At 37.1% G+C, this 15,760-nt stretch overlaps 1 protein-coding gene across 2 annotated transcripts in view; it reads left to right on the plus strand.

Moving 5' to 3' along the window:
• LOC105202144 (glutamate receptor U1) overlaps nucleotides 1-9,683 on the plus strand; it is an 82,585-nt gene extending 72,902 nt beyond the window's left edge. For both annotated transcript variants that reach the window (XM_039448106.1, XM_039448110.1), the window contains 2 exons: nucleotides 9,125-9,319; nucleotides 9,386-9,683. In XM_039448106.1, the coding sequence (XP_039304040.1) occupies nucleotides 9,125-9,319; nucleotides 9,386-9,455 (265 nt within the window). In that variant the 3' untranslated portion in view covers nucleotides 9,456-9,683. The remainder of the gene's footprint in view (nucleotides 1-9,124; nucleotides 9,320-9,385) is intronic.
• Nucleotides 9,684-15,760: the final 6,077 nt, after the last annotated feature.

Here is a 15,760-nt window from a genome sequence, read left to right on the forward strand (position 1 = left end):
ATTTTCGTGTTTAATAACATATTTCAAGAAGAATCAAATCGGCGCCGGATACACGTAACAGTTTCTTTGTTAGATAAAAATTAGGTTTTTTTCTTTAACCCGCGGTGAGTTAGGTCAAGTATGTCACACCCGACCGATTTTGTGTTTTGATTTCGATTTTTCACTTAGTTACTGTCATTTGTTATATTTGATGCATTGAATAGCTGAGAATAAGAGTACGGAGAGGAGTAGGAACGCAATAGTTCAGTGCTGCGCTGGCGTTTGAGTTAGATACACATGCGTAAAGAGCGTCGAGATATGTCACACTCAATCTAGCCGTCAACATCTATATTTTATGCCAATGTAAGTTTTATGTTTTTTTGTTGTTTTACTCATTATTTCAATTATTTTTATATTAAAGTTCAATATGTCGGATGAGAGTGAGGTTAGACGTATTCAGACCTCATCGGAAGAATGTTTGGACGATAAACCTGAGGATATTGCTAGCGAGTAATTTTAACTAGCATCATGAATTCCTCGCCTAAAAAATTATTAGAACTAGTGTCCATTTTACTTTTCCCGAAAACAGGCTTTTTTGGGGAAACACCTTTCTTTTCTTTGATGTCTTACGATATTTTTCAATACTATCTTGTAATATCTTGTAATAACCTACTAGGATATCCATAGGATTGTCTTTATCAATCTGTGACAATTTGAGATATTCTTAGGATAAAGTGCGTTATGTTGATTAGTAGCTATTTAGTGATTATATTATAGATATGTGGAGAGACATAGATATCCAAAAGATATCCTCTATAGCTGTTCGATGATCATGAATATGTGGACAACACGTGAATATCTTCTGTAGATATTCGATGGATATGGACAAAGGATATGGATATACGGACTACTAGACTTTTATAACAGTAATGAATATTTTTCAGATACGTAAATAACTATGCTTCAATGTTTGCAGCAGAAGATGAAAAAATAGATTCTACGCAGAGATGGAGAGGTGTCTCACAATCAGTACAATCAAACAAAACAGCATCATAGTAATGGGTAACATAAATGCCAAAATTAAAAAAGGCGGGGACTGTAACACGGCAAATTCAGGCTTGGGGTAAGAAATGTGAGAGGAGAATGTTTTGTCCAATTCCGCAAAGAACATAATCTCATCATTATAAACACGTTTTACAAACTGCTCAAGCGACGTCTGCCCACGTAAAGGGTTCCAGCAGACAATCCGGATCAAAGAAAACGAAATTAGATAGACTATATAATTATGTCTCATAAGAACGCAGTAAAATTAGCAAAAACATATCTGTTGATCCATCAGATCAACTCTTGTCTCTTATTGGTTCAAATACAACTCTGGCTAAAAAAAAAAACAGAAAATTAAGATAAAACACGAAAAAATAAGAAACATTATTATGGACGGTATCAGAATAATTATATAATATATAATTATAAGGAGGAGGTCGCAAGAATGCCTGCTATTAAGGAAACATGGCGAGTTTCCAGAGTTTAAAGTGAACAGAAAAAGAAAATAATTTATTCATTAAATGAATTGCAGTTGTTGATAAAATAATCAAGCGTAATTCGGGTTACAAATGAAAAGAGTTTGATACGCTAACAGAAACAGAAAAAGAGAACAGTTCACAGGTATCGCGGAGAATACACAAGAGTAGCTCGCACTTAGGCGGAAAATAACAACGTGTAATCGGTAATAATAACTCGCATATTGACAAATAAGAACATACTTAGATACAGAATAATTCGCTATGTGTTATGCTATAGTGGGTTACGTGGACTATTGGTCCGTACGTCGGGGGAATCGTGGAACGTACGCGATTGGTAAGCGCGGTCGCGCAAACGCGTGCGTGTGGGAAGTCGCGAGCGCAGTCCGCCGTCAGTTTGTTCGTTTCCGCAATTCGCTTGAGCGCGCCCCGTGCAAAAAGGGCGCTTGATCGACATGATACCCTGCTAATTACTAAGTAACGATACAACCCAGAGTTTAGAAGCGTCAAAGGTACTCGAGTGGTACGCCAGTCACCGCTGGTCGTGTATTAGGACTGATGTTACGTCTGAGTGGTGTGATGATTTTCACTTCGATTAATTGTGGACTGTATATTAATGGTTGAACAAGTCTTTATTTCCTGAGCTCTTACAAAGCGTGTGTTCCGCTCGCTGGTCAAAGCCGAAGAGAGAGAGACCGGAGTTCCTAGATGCCACACGTGGCGACCGAAAGAGACGATCTCAGCGCGATCGCTGGAGAGATCGAGTAACTACGTTGACAACGTTAGAGTATGCATTGAGCGCCAATCTTGAATCGCGGATTAAAATCAAATACGTGTTAACAATAAAAATACTTGTCCGCTTATAACACGGAGTGATTAATAACCTAAATACAAAACGTTGTGCAGCTAATTAATAATTTAATACGAGACACCATAACAACGAGGATGAGACGATTGGTCAAGAATGCTCGACCAGTGATAGCGACGAAAATGCTCGTCGAAGATCTTGGAGGTGATTGGTCGAGAATACTTGGCCAAAGATAGCGACGAGAATGCTCGTCGAGGAACTTAGAAAGCGACGAGAATGCTCGTCTTCTGGGAGCGATTGAGAATGCTCGGTCGCCTTCTGGACAGGTCGGAAAACCGGAGGAATCTGAACTCTGCGTTCTCACTGCCGGCTTATATATCCAAACGCGCGGTTGGATATGCTAATCCGCGCACTCGGCCGGCCAAGCCGAAGTAAGAGCGTTGCAGAACGCCACAGTCGACGAGCGTGCTGCCGCGTGATCGCGCCGCGAGGTTATGCTGTGCATGCTTAGAACATATAGACATGAGGCTTGTTTTCTATTCCTGCACTAGACTGCACTGAAACATCCCTTCTTGCTTTTCCTAACCTTCAAATATATAATTTTTTTCATTTTAAGTGCACACTAATTCAGGAAGTTCAGGAACAGAAAACAAACGAATGGAAGCAGAATAGCAGACTAAAATGTGTCCGGAGAAAGTGAGAAAAAAATCATAGTCGCCTCTCTCTTGTGAGTAACTGCTCCAAAATGCGCATGCGCGCCAATTTGACGCATACAAGCATCGTATCTGTAGATATAGATATATGTAGATACTTTTGTTTTTTTTACCACATAAAATGCAATATAAGCCCATTGTTTAACTTTTGACAGTTCGTGAAAGAGTACGTTTAACAACTTTGGAACCTTAAAGAATCCTATCCTATTTTCATGGATAAAACCGGCAAAGCAAATGTAAACCACACATGCGCACTGTTGAGCAGTTACTCACAAGAGAGAGAGGCAACTATTTTTTTTCTCACTTCCTCTGGACATATTTTTCTTTCAAGAACAATAGGCATTCTTCTTCCATCTGTCTATATGTTCTAAGTGTGCGTGCACGTGGCTTCTCGCCGCGCTCGGTGTTCGGGTGGAACAATACAGAGGCGCGCAGACGGTGGATGTATCGTTACATCTGTACAAAACAAAAGATTACTTTTCAAAATGAGATATAATTGAGGAGTGTATCTGCAAGTAACTGAACCGTGTTTCGGGCAACAAAGTTTCCGTATTTTTGGCGGTTAACCACGGCGTGTTGAATCTACTGATTGGCTCCGTGCGAGAAGAATCACACAAAAACGAGCGTGCTCGGGCGTGATGCTCTTATGGAGCAACACGGTAGACAGAAACATTCAAAGCATAAATACGAAAAGTAATTAATCATTACAGAAATGAACATAATTCTAGCTTTGCTCTGAACAGGAGACAAAGAAGTCTCAATGCTCGGTCGCTTCTTCGACGAAACATACTACAACGGCATTATATCTTCCAACTGACTAAGGTCAATCGGCGTGCAAAATTGGCGTAAAGTTTAATGATGCATTCTTGTATTGTCTCTCCTGTTTATCGTAACTCCGTTGGAGAGCATAACAGGCGTCTATGCGCCGCTAAACAATGCGTCACATGCAAAGTACGCAAACCGCCGTTACCACGCGAGCAACTCGTTGCGTACGCGCAAAACCGCCGAGATTCCGATCGCTGACACGATCCAAACGCGCAACTTCGAGCGCGTAAGCGAGCGAAACGATCTTGGAGCGGCGGAAATGCTGGACAACGAGCAGGCTCGAATTTTACATGAACATTCTCGACACTCTAAGAGTACGGTACAAAAGAGAACGGTCTCCTGCAAAGATCGCTCTTCTGATCTGATCAGCCTAGCTAATTATACTGGAGTCAAATTCGAGGTAGAGCGTTTTTTTTATCTTAGCCAAACGTTCTTGACATCTATTCGCTCTTTCATTTCCGATTCCGGGCTAGCAAAAAATGAGGTAAAGTGCTCTCTTGCTTTTGTCAAACGTTTTTGACCGCTGGACCAAAATACTAATTACCCGCATCTTGGCGACAACTGCAAAAACGGGGTAAAGCGCTCCTTTGTTTCCACTGAGAAATCTTGATGCAATTGTCGTAATTCCGTCATTTTCCTCTGAAAACCCAACCAAACACCGGTGCACCAGGCAAGGAAATTCCCGACGCGACCTATCGCGTTTAAAAGCCCGACGGCCTATTATTTCGCGCTCACAACTTTGTAGAATTTGGCTACGCGCCCCACCGACTCACGCGCACTACAACCGCACCACGGAACAGACGCGCAAGAAGTAAATACGTAACGTGACGCTATCCCAACATGTAACCGAATCAGCATAACACCCGCCTCGTTTCCATTGCCGAGCTATATGTAAAGACCGCTAGACCGTGCATCTTATATTCCAGAAACTGATGTAATAATACTTCTTTGTAAACCGTTTTCTTTTTTTCAATCGGCATAATTATATACGCGCTTAATATTTCAAAGTTAAAACTGTAAATCCATGCACATGTTTCATTCTAAGACGTGTCGGATGCAATCTACATAATTGATCTATCGAGCATCAAATTTAGAATAAGTCGTAATGTCTAATTTATAAATCTCAGTCCAATTTCCGCGACTCTTCTTGTGCCCTGGCGATAGCAGCGAGTTGGTCTGTGCTAAAAAAATAAGGGTTGTTTCAAGAATAAAACAAAGCAGTAATTATGTAACGTGCTAGTTGAGAGATCTTGCATTAGACGGCATTAAATATATCGTGTGTGTGAAGCTGGCATATCATTTGGTGGAAAATCACTAAACATTGACAGTTCTGGGTTTATTTTCAATAGTTCTACAGTTCCTGACAGATAAAATAAATAGTTCTGGCCTTTAAAGCGACAAAAACGCATAGGACAAAGTGAGATGCCAGGTTTACGCAGCATCTCAGTTTGTCCTAAGTCATTTTCCAGACCCAATTTTGTAGGATTTTAAAAGTTCTACATAAGTTCTAGAAAGAGTTCTAGCGTTTAACATAATTTATTCAATTTTTTTTTAAATTATTACAAAATATATATTTTATAATATTACATAATAAAGTTCCGTGAACAAAAAAATATTTTTCCTACAGTTCTCAACATATTAAAGCGTTGTCCGAAGAGTTTCGGTCGATTCCGATATTAGTTAATCAACAAAAAATTAATAATTTCCGAAAAAGCCGATTTTCCGCATATATGAGTGAGATGCTGATCTTTTTCGAAGAGTTCTGTGTAGGAAAAAATATTTTTCCTAGATTTCAACATATTAAAGCGCTTTCCGAAGAGTTGCGGTGGATTCCAATATTACTTAATCAACAAAAAATTAATAACTTCCGAGAAAGCCGATTTTCCGCATATATGAGTGAGATACTGATCTTTTTCGAAGAGTTCTGTGTACGAAAAATTATTTTTCCTACAGTTCGCAACTTAGTAAAGCGCCTTCCAAAGAGTTGCGGTCGATTCAATTATTTATTAATTAAAAAAAATTGTTATTTTCCGCGAAAATCGTTCGATATTCGCGTATATGGGTGAGACGCTAATCGGTTGTTTAGAGTTCTGTGCATAAAAAATTTTCCTTGTAAGTCAAAACTTTTTTAACAATGTTTCATAAAGTTTGGCAGCATTATTAATTATTTGTTAAATAATTTTTATTTCCTGTGTTGTAACCTAAACTAACACCAGTGCATAGCAACAAAAAGTGATTTTGTTGCTATGCATATATTCGCTAAACGCGAAAGTAATGGATCATCTTTCGAAACTTCCTCTCGAAAGACGTGCAGAAAACGCGAAAGCTACGAAAAGCGCGGATAGTCTTTCGAGACTTCCTCTCAAAAGACGTGCAGAAAACGCGACAACGACGGAAGACAAGATAGTCTTTCACCGGATGTCGCACCGCTGCCGATTCAGCATATAGCCAATCTGCATTTTAGTATCAGCAATATTGGAGGATAGAAAGGGCCTCCGAATCGGTAAACGGTGGAGAATAATTCGAACAACCGCCAGAGCAACATCATGCGTAACTCATACGTCGAACCGTGAAGCGATAAGAAGATAACGCGCACCGCAACCCATCGTAACAGACCATCTAAGTGTAAGCAACCACTGTATGTATAAGAAGAAGTATCAAAAATAAATCTACATTGTTTTGCGACAAGAAAAGTGTTTCTTGATTAGCAACCCGTCCGAGCTGCTGCCGTCCCGTGAGTTCTAACTCTTTGGGCAAAAGCCAATTCTGAAATACCTACCGACGTGCCTGGACCACCACTGGGCACAACATCTGATATAGCCGCATTTATTGTTATATGTATACTGGCAAATGTATTGTTATATGGACACTGGCTTTTCTCGTTCTCAGCGTAACCCGGAACCAATGACGTGGACGTAACGAGATTATGGTTTCTGTTTTTGCTCTTTTTATTTTTTTGAGGTTTTTGTTTTTTTATTTTTAAATTTTTTTGTTATATTTTTAGAATTTTTAAAACATACGAATATATGACTTTCACGGAAAATAATTATTTTTTTTAAATTAATAAATAATTGAATCGACCGGAATTCTTCGGAAGGACCTTGGTTACGTTCAAAACTACAGAAAAAATATTTTTTCGTACACAGAACTCTTCAAAAAAGAAAAGCATTTCACTCATATATGCGGAAAATCGGCTTTTTCGGAAGTTATTAATTTTTTGTTGATTAACTAATTTTGGAATCGACCGGAACTCTTCGGAAAACTCTTTGATATGTTGAGAATTGTAGGAAAAATATTTTTTTGTTCACGGAACTTTATTATATAATATTATAAAATATATATTTTATAATAATTTAAAAAAAAAAATTAAATAAATTGTGTTAAACGCTAGAACTCTTTCTAGAACTCATCTAAAACTATAGATCTTTTAAAATCCTACAAGTATTGGGTCTGGAAAATGACTTAGGACAAACTGACATGCTGCGTGAACCTGGCATCTCACTTTGTCTTATGCGTTTTTTTATCGCCTTAAGGCGATGCTGGAGATACCGACTGAACACGATTATATTTAATTTCACTAAACTTTTTATGGAATTCATAGAATTATAAATTCTTCTCCAGGATTAAAGTATTGACAAAAACACAATACGCTGGCACCAATTTGACACGAAAAACAGAAAAAAGTTACAAAACTATGTGTTTCTGTAGTAGTTTCGTGACAATATGTGCTGCGTATAAAAGTTTTAGACGTTGTATGTACATAATAACCATCCAGCGTATTGTGAATTACACGTAAGATTGTTAGTGTGCTTTCAAAACGATCCTAAAAGCTTTAGAATAAAAGATACTTTCAATTAAAAATGTCGTGTTTATGTGTGCGTGCAGAATCAGTGTGAGAATCGGTGAAGAGTGAGACTGAGTGAGACAGAGCACTAATTTAGTTCCTCGATGTTGCATTAGAGGCGCTAAAATCAAAAGAACAAGGAAAGATGAATGCGTTTGACAAAGAGCGCTAGCCTATTTCCCTTACTCTTTGCCTCACGCGCGACCCACAGTTCGTAGAAGAAAAATCTGAAGTACCGACGTCGAGTGAGTTTCACCGTCAGTCCAGCATCGCCTTAAAGGCCAGAACTATTTGTTTTATCTATCAAAAACTGTAAAACTATTGAAAATAAATTCAGAACTGTCAATGTTTAGTGATTTTCCACTAAATGATATGACAACTTCACACACACTTAAATATCGAAAATAAGAACAGATAATGTAGTCATGACTGCGTCAGACAAAATGCGTTACCCTATTCACCTGGCATTGTTCCTATCATTTTTTCGCCCCGCGCGTGATCATGTGCCAATCAATTCTCCGTCAAAGAAAAATCTATTGTTGTGCCCGTTCGGGCAAGCTAGAGAAGCTGGCCGAAGGAAGATCTATTGATCAGACAGAAGAAGCACAGCCGGCTTTTGTTCTGTTCTGGACGCGTAGCTGTCAAGCGACATTTGGATAATTCCGCTTTCAGTAAATTAGTATATAATTACTTAATTAAAGTCAGTGTTCTTTTGTACAAAAGAGAGAGTGTAGTTATTTCGTGCTGTGTGCTCGCGCGAGTGTTTTTGTGTGCTCGTCTGGTCGAGCATAACACTATAATACCGATGTCGAGTGAGTTTAGCCGTCACTCCAGCATCGCCCAGCTTAAATATCTACTATATATTTTGTTCTGTCTATGAGGTTCTATGACTTTGATGCGCAAATTTGGAACATACCCAATATAACATTATTTTAGGTTAGATTATATTGTAAAAAATATTAATTATTACAAAATACGAACTAATATTATAAAAACTGCTACACTACGTGATAGAAGACTTTCTACTTTGTATTTATGTTTTTGAAGCATACTACTTGCAAAATATTGATTTTATTAATAAAGTTAATAAATAAAATGTAAATGAGTGATCATTATTCATGAAGTTTTATCAATTATCTTAGGTAGTAGTTCGTAGAGTATATACAATGAACGTAGTTTACAATTTACTGAAGAGGGTAAAAAGATGCGTTTGTGAAATAATAGAAAAATCGAGGAATATTAACAATTAATGTCATAAAAGGCACATTTAATTATAAAAAAAAAATCATGAATACCTTTTCTATTAATTTTTCAATTGCTTTAAGAGATAATTTTGTTTAAAGATTAAACTTGAAGCTTGAAACTTAATTACGTTGCATGAATAAAATGCTAGAATAAATTACGTATGCATAGTGCTTAGCAGAAATATTTTCAGAGCTTTGAAACTGAGAGAATATGGACTCAAGTATCGGGACGAGTATCGCTTGTATACAAGAAAGCCGACGTGTACGAGTCAGATTGGCTTCATTACCATTGGTTTCACGCAGTGTTCCTTCGCGATAATCATAATGGGTTACGGAGTGTTACTTAGCGTAATCGTGTTTGTACTTGAGTTGTTGTGGAACAAAAGGTATTGTTAAAGAAAAACTCTTTTTCAATACATGCATCATTATTAATTTATATTTCTTTTTTACAGACAAAATATGAATATCTTAGAAGAGGCAGTCCCAACTGATGGTAGAAGAAGCGACCATCAAATACATTGACTAAATTGTTGCAAAAATGAATAATTATTCGACGAAATTTAAAAAAAATTAAAACTTTCTAATTTTTGTTGATGTGGCAAGCAAATTAACTTGATTACTTTACAAATTCTTTCCGTGAGTTTAACGAAGAAAAGACGATAGTCAATAATTAATTTAGTTACTCATTAATGTAGCATATGATAATTAGTAATAGAAATTCATAATAAAACGTATATACATGCAAATATATTTGACGGAAAGAAAATTGATTTACTACACCTTCCTTAATGTTTAATGTGCCGTCTATTGTAACTTCAAAGAAAATTCTCATCTTAAAATATAATATGGTGAAGTCTATTAATAAACAAAATTGCACTTATAATGACTTAATTTTTAATAAAAATTATACTAGTTATACATATGTTATGATCTTTTTATCTTGATAAATATAAAAATCAACAAACATCATAAATATAACACTAATTTACAAAAAATATACTTTTTCATTATTTTGAATTAGACAAGGTATCTCTAATAGATTTTTAGATGCTAAAACCAATGTCTCAAGTCAAGTTTCACCAGCATGTCAGATTTCCGAAATAATGTTTAATTCAAAAATATATTTTTTTCACAAAATTAAATATTTTGTAAGAAAAAATCAACATTATCTTAAAACTCTGATTAGAAGTCATAAAAGTATTGTTTATCCTTTATAAGATGTGTTTCTTTTTATTTTGATATCTTACTTTTTAGCATTGATATGAAGGATTTAGTATAGAGTTTTGCTGAATAATAAATATTTTGCTTATGACGATGAAGTTGTAATGCATTCCCCAAACAACAAATCGTTCCCACCCCACCAGTCAGAGGTCCGGCCAAAATTAAAATTGCTAAAGGCGCGGTGCACCATATCTTTTATTCGCTTTCTAAAGTAATAGCAAGCATGATTCGCGTGTATGGTTGACACTCACTCAGCGTTCTAAGCCTGTACAGTGGTAGACAGAATATTTACATTTTTTTTCGATGGATTTTAAAACACAACTTATCGAGCGGTGAACGTAATTGCTTGAATCCACAAATAAGCATCAATTATGTTCAATCACACGATGAATAAACTACATTCTGATAATCATCGAAAAAAAATGTTATACCTATTCTGTCCACTACTATATGTACCACTGACACGCATAACTAGGAAAGCCCGCGCGAAATAACCGAAGCGCCCTGAGGAAAACCGAAGTAATCCGAATGTGCTGTAAATAGCCCGAGAGATCATCCTCCGTCGAGATTCAGTTCCGACCAGATCTTCGCTGTATCTTGGACCTTCTGATCCCAAAACAGTTGACGAAGTTCGGAGGAGATTTCCTGCGCCTACGAGATTCTCAGACGTTAACCGCTTCTTTCTTATACACGTGTTTCAAGCATACGATGCCGAGGTTTTCAAGCGAACCGGTGCATCCGAACACATCATTTTTTTTACATGAGGAAATTTGTCATACATACCCTCCTCTCTCGGAGAAAAGGGGAAGATTATGTTGAACTCCTACCGACTAAAACCTCATGGTGGTCCATTTATCCGGACGAGAGGGGCGCCCCAGGATCGCAAGCATTTCAACCAACGGACGCCCCCCAAGCCTTTATTAATCTCTAACGCTCTCCCGAGGAGGGGAGCAGTGTTACGACCTGACTTCTGCGCACGGGCGGTGTTATATCGGTGGACGAGGACGCGGGTAGGTCGTCGAGAGAACTAGACTGGTTTTGAAGATGGACAAAACAACTCAGTTTATTTAGCACGGAAACGAAGATACAGTATAGCGTTCGCCGACGCTGCGCGCGGACGGACAATTGATGGTGACGCGCGGACGGACGAGACGGAAAAATAACGCTTGGACGAACTGAACAGAAAATATAACGCTTGGACGGACGGATGCGGTGACTACGCGCGGACGGACGAAGAATCGCGAGCTATATACAAGTAGGTGATTTCGAGCCGAATTTCTCCGAACTCGGAATCCCTGTTTACAAGCCGGTATGGCCTTGCCGAAGGCCGCGGTCACGGCCACGGGCGCGCGGGCCCGGTGAGAGTAACGGGCTAACGTTTAGATAAGGCGAGGTCTCTAGTGCGATCACGGTTTTTTCCGTGTAGTTCTGAGACGTGGGTTTGCGGCCTGAGCATTGTATGCTTTTTAATGGCGAGGATCATTGGTGACAATACAATTCGCGCGCGCATTACAGCTGTACTACAAAACGACGCGATCACGACGCGCCGCGGTTAATACCGCGGTGTTGTTGCAGCGGTGGCAACGACTCACGCCGAGATTGCTTGGTGGAGGCGCGGAACTTTACACCCCAGATCGTGAGCCGGTGCCGACGGAGAGGAAAGCGGATCGTGATTTTCCGACCCACCGAGATCTCTCGGTTGAGCCCAAAGCACTTAAGCCCGTAGAGTCGGATGCGGTTAGGATGCTCGTCGCTAAAATTTCTTGGCAGAACTCAAGGCGCTTGAGTTCGGTTCGGAGCGGAAGGAATACTACTTCTTGCGGACGGAACGGTTCGGAAAGAAGAAGCAGAAGCCTCGAGTGTCGAAGCGGCGGCGCTTATATAGCCTAATCTCGAGGAGGGGCGGTACAGGGGTACGGACGGTTCGGTAGATGGAGAGGGGATCCCCGCCACTCGAGATCGGCAGCGACCGCCACTTCGGCTTTTTGGGTGCGTGCGCGCGGAGATGTTCTCTATGTGCGGATGCGTTTATGCCCGCTACGCCGGTTTGAGATGCCTTATTCGGCGCTGTGCGCCGGTCGTTTGGCTGTCCGGCAGGTGTTCTGCCGGATAGCTTGGAGCGGTGGACCAGTCCGAGGGGGTCGCGGAAGGTGGTTTGTTACACTGGCAGTAGAGACCTCTGCCTACTTCGGAGGCTGTTGCGGGATCACCGCGCAACGGTCTCTCTCATCCGAGCACAACCTGCTCTCTAATCTGTTGGCCGAAAACCAGGTTTTCGGACACCGACATAATGCCGCACTTTTAAACTGACGTCACTAAGCGTTTTCGCGTAACTATCCGCAGCCAAAAACGCATCGACCTCTCGACGTGTAAAAAGTGGACGAGATTTTTATCTGCCTCTGAGATATTTAGGCACCGATGGTCCTCGCCATTAAAAAGTATACAATCCTCAGGCCGCAAACCCACGTCTCGGAACTACACGGAGGAAAGCGCAATCGCGCTGCAGACCTTACCTTATCTAAACGTTAGTCCGCTACTCTCATCGAAACTCTCGCTCACCGGTGCGGGAACTAGCTCCGTTTGATATCCTGTCTCGTGTCTTACATTGTACCGCTTGATGAAAACAGGTACGTGAATTTCACTTGTTTTACGGGGATAAGACATTATTGACATCCACAAGAATTTTACGTGGACACTTCCATGTAGATTTTAGTACATTTGATTCACGTAGAATTATTGGTGAAATTTGAGAAGACTAACAATGTAATGTACACGAAGTGTCCGCCTCAGATTTAAACGAGCTTTTAATGTGTTGTAATACAGATAAAAATAAAGGACACGTATTTTTTTATACATGTCCAATCTCAATTTTAGGGAGCAAAACACCTAGCTTTGAAGAAAATCGATTTTTCTCTTTTGAAGCGTATATTGTCGAAATTATAAGAGATAGAGAAAAATGATTTAACTGAAAGTTGAATGGCTCGAAGAGTATTTTATAACAGCAAAAAAATTTTTTTTAATTTTTAAACTTTTACCCAGCATTTACCTATTTTTTCAAAATTTTTATTTTTTTTTATAAGCAAAATAAAGCTTATTTTATTACAAATTTAACGGTATATGATAAAGTTATGATGCGACATTTCCATTTTCCAAAAATAATTAATCCCCGCCCCTTCCCCATAACGCATAGTACGCGCACCCGTCCGTGTACTATGGAAGTGTCCCCTTTTGATTTTAATAATACGTTGTAGTACAAATCAAAATAAAGGACACGTATTTTCTTATATGTGCTCAATCTCAATTAGGAGGTGAAACACCCCTTTGAAGAAAATCGGTTTTTTTCTTTTGAAGAGTATATTGTCAAAACTATGAAAGATAGAGAAACATGTTCTAAATTTAAATAGTTTGAAGAGTACTTTATAATAGCAAAAAAAAATTAAAAAAATTTTTTTTATACTTTTACCCAGCGCTTACCTATTTTTTTCAAAATAGGTAAGTGCTGGGTAAAAGTATAAAAATTTTATTTCTTTTTATAAACAAAATGAAACTTATTTTATTACAAATTCAACGATATAACAGATAAACAAAAATGTTCTGAATAAAAGTTGAATGGCTCAAAGAGTACTTTACAACAATAATTTAAAAAAATTTTTTTTTATTATTTTTTATACTTTTTCCACCACTTCATATTTGTTTAAAAATTTTTAAATATTTTAATAACAGAATTAAAACTTATTTTTATACAAATTTAGCCATATATAACGAAAAATCTTTTCAATGTACCATTCTTGAAAAATAATAACAAACTATAGCTGCGTTCGGGAAGTGCGCTATCGGCGCTGTTCCGTCATTCTATCTTTATCGATCATTAGACGTAAAATAAGGATAAAACGACACGATAGCGCTGATAGCACGCTATGCGAACACAGTGTATATATGCATTTGTATGTATATGCACGCTATAGGTACTTGTTCGTGCGCTCGATTTTTCACGCTGGAACGGATTCGTCTCATACGTATCGCTAATCGCGTATTACGCGAAAAAGCGTAAAAGACATATCAGTATAGTTACAATAAATATTAAAATAAAAGTTTTTTAATAATAATAATAGTAATAAAACAGGTTTACAAAATTGGAGAGCGGGTCTTGTGCTTTAAACTTTGAATGACGATTTTACAGTATTTTGATGCGCTGAAAACGACTACGATGTCTGTTTGTTTTTCATTATTTTTAAATAATCCCTTCATTTTTTAAATAATCGCAAAAACAGCTTTTTTTGAATTTGACTTCTTTATGAATTTTTTCTGGTTAAAGAAAAAATGATAGCGAGGTCAGCTTTACGGCATTTTACGCGGAAATGTTCCCACAGTACAGAAAATATTTTTTCGCATTTTATAAAAATGTTTTATGCAAACCGTAAACAAGAAACTTTGAAAAATCATAAAAAAATGATAAATTTTGAAATATAAAACCAAATAATTAAAAAACAAAAAATTTTACAAAATATTTAACATGTTAGGCAAATTAGCTCTATGTTTCTAGTTTAATTCTTTTTTTGAAAAATTAATTTCCGACTATTTGTTAAAAAGTTATTGAATTTAAGCTATAAATGCATCCCGCGAGCGTTACCTTCGGTGCGCGACATTCTCTCGCGTCTGATGGACTGCCATCGAATAAAGTTCAAGAAGTTATAAAATTATACGAGATCATGTTGTGTATAGTTTTTGATCACTAATTTCAAAAATAAACAAATCAAAATGACGAATTTAATATGGAAAACAAGAATTTAAAAAATGCGTATAAATAACATGAACATCGATATCTAATGGTTTTGTAAGTCTCTGATTACTGCTGTATAATTACAATTGTTTAATTGAAAATAGCGGATTTAATATGCCAACACATAAATTTCAAAATTTTATCGCAATAACTTAAAATTGTTTTATGTATGACAAAACAAAGAAAAGTATATTACGCTTTCTTTAATGATTTTAGTATAGTTTTCTTGCTGTTTCAAAATTTTCACTTACTTTTTGTGACAATAGAAAATGTACATACAGAAAGGTAATTTTATATATAAATACATATATACATATAAAAGTTTTTACCTCAGAAATATTAATTCTTGAGGTAGAAATTTTTTTTTATTGCAAAAAATATTTTTTTTAATCTAATAAATTATTAGTCAACTCACTTTGCATAGAATAATAATATAGTAATATAGTAATATAGAATATATTAATAAAAAATATAATAAATTATGTAATACATATAAAAATCTGTATAATACCTGTGTAAATTAATAATTGTATTTATGAATAGTGTAATAGATGAATAATTTTGGTAAATAAAAATAAAATAAAATAAATTTATTTATTTATAATAAATTATAATACGTTATTATCGCAATTTTACAATAACTTGATAGAGTACTATACACTTTTGTTTTTAACTTCACGATAAGATACGCTTTGCATCGTGTAATGTTCATTCGCGATAAATAGCAATAAGTTTTCAATTGTAAATATATGATTGATAATCATTGCATGTTGTCATCGCGACTTCATGAAAGAGCACGATACATTTTTTTGTAACTTTACGATAA

This window comes from Solenopsis invicta, chromosome 1, assembly GCF_016802725.1.
Source record: "Solenopsis invicta isolate M01_SB chromosome 1, UNIL_Sinv_3.0, whole genome shotgun sequence".
In the NCBI taxonomy this organism is placed as follows: Eukaryota; Metazoa; Arthropoda; class Insecta; order Hymenoptera; family Formicidae; genus Solenopsis; species Solenopsis invicta.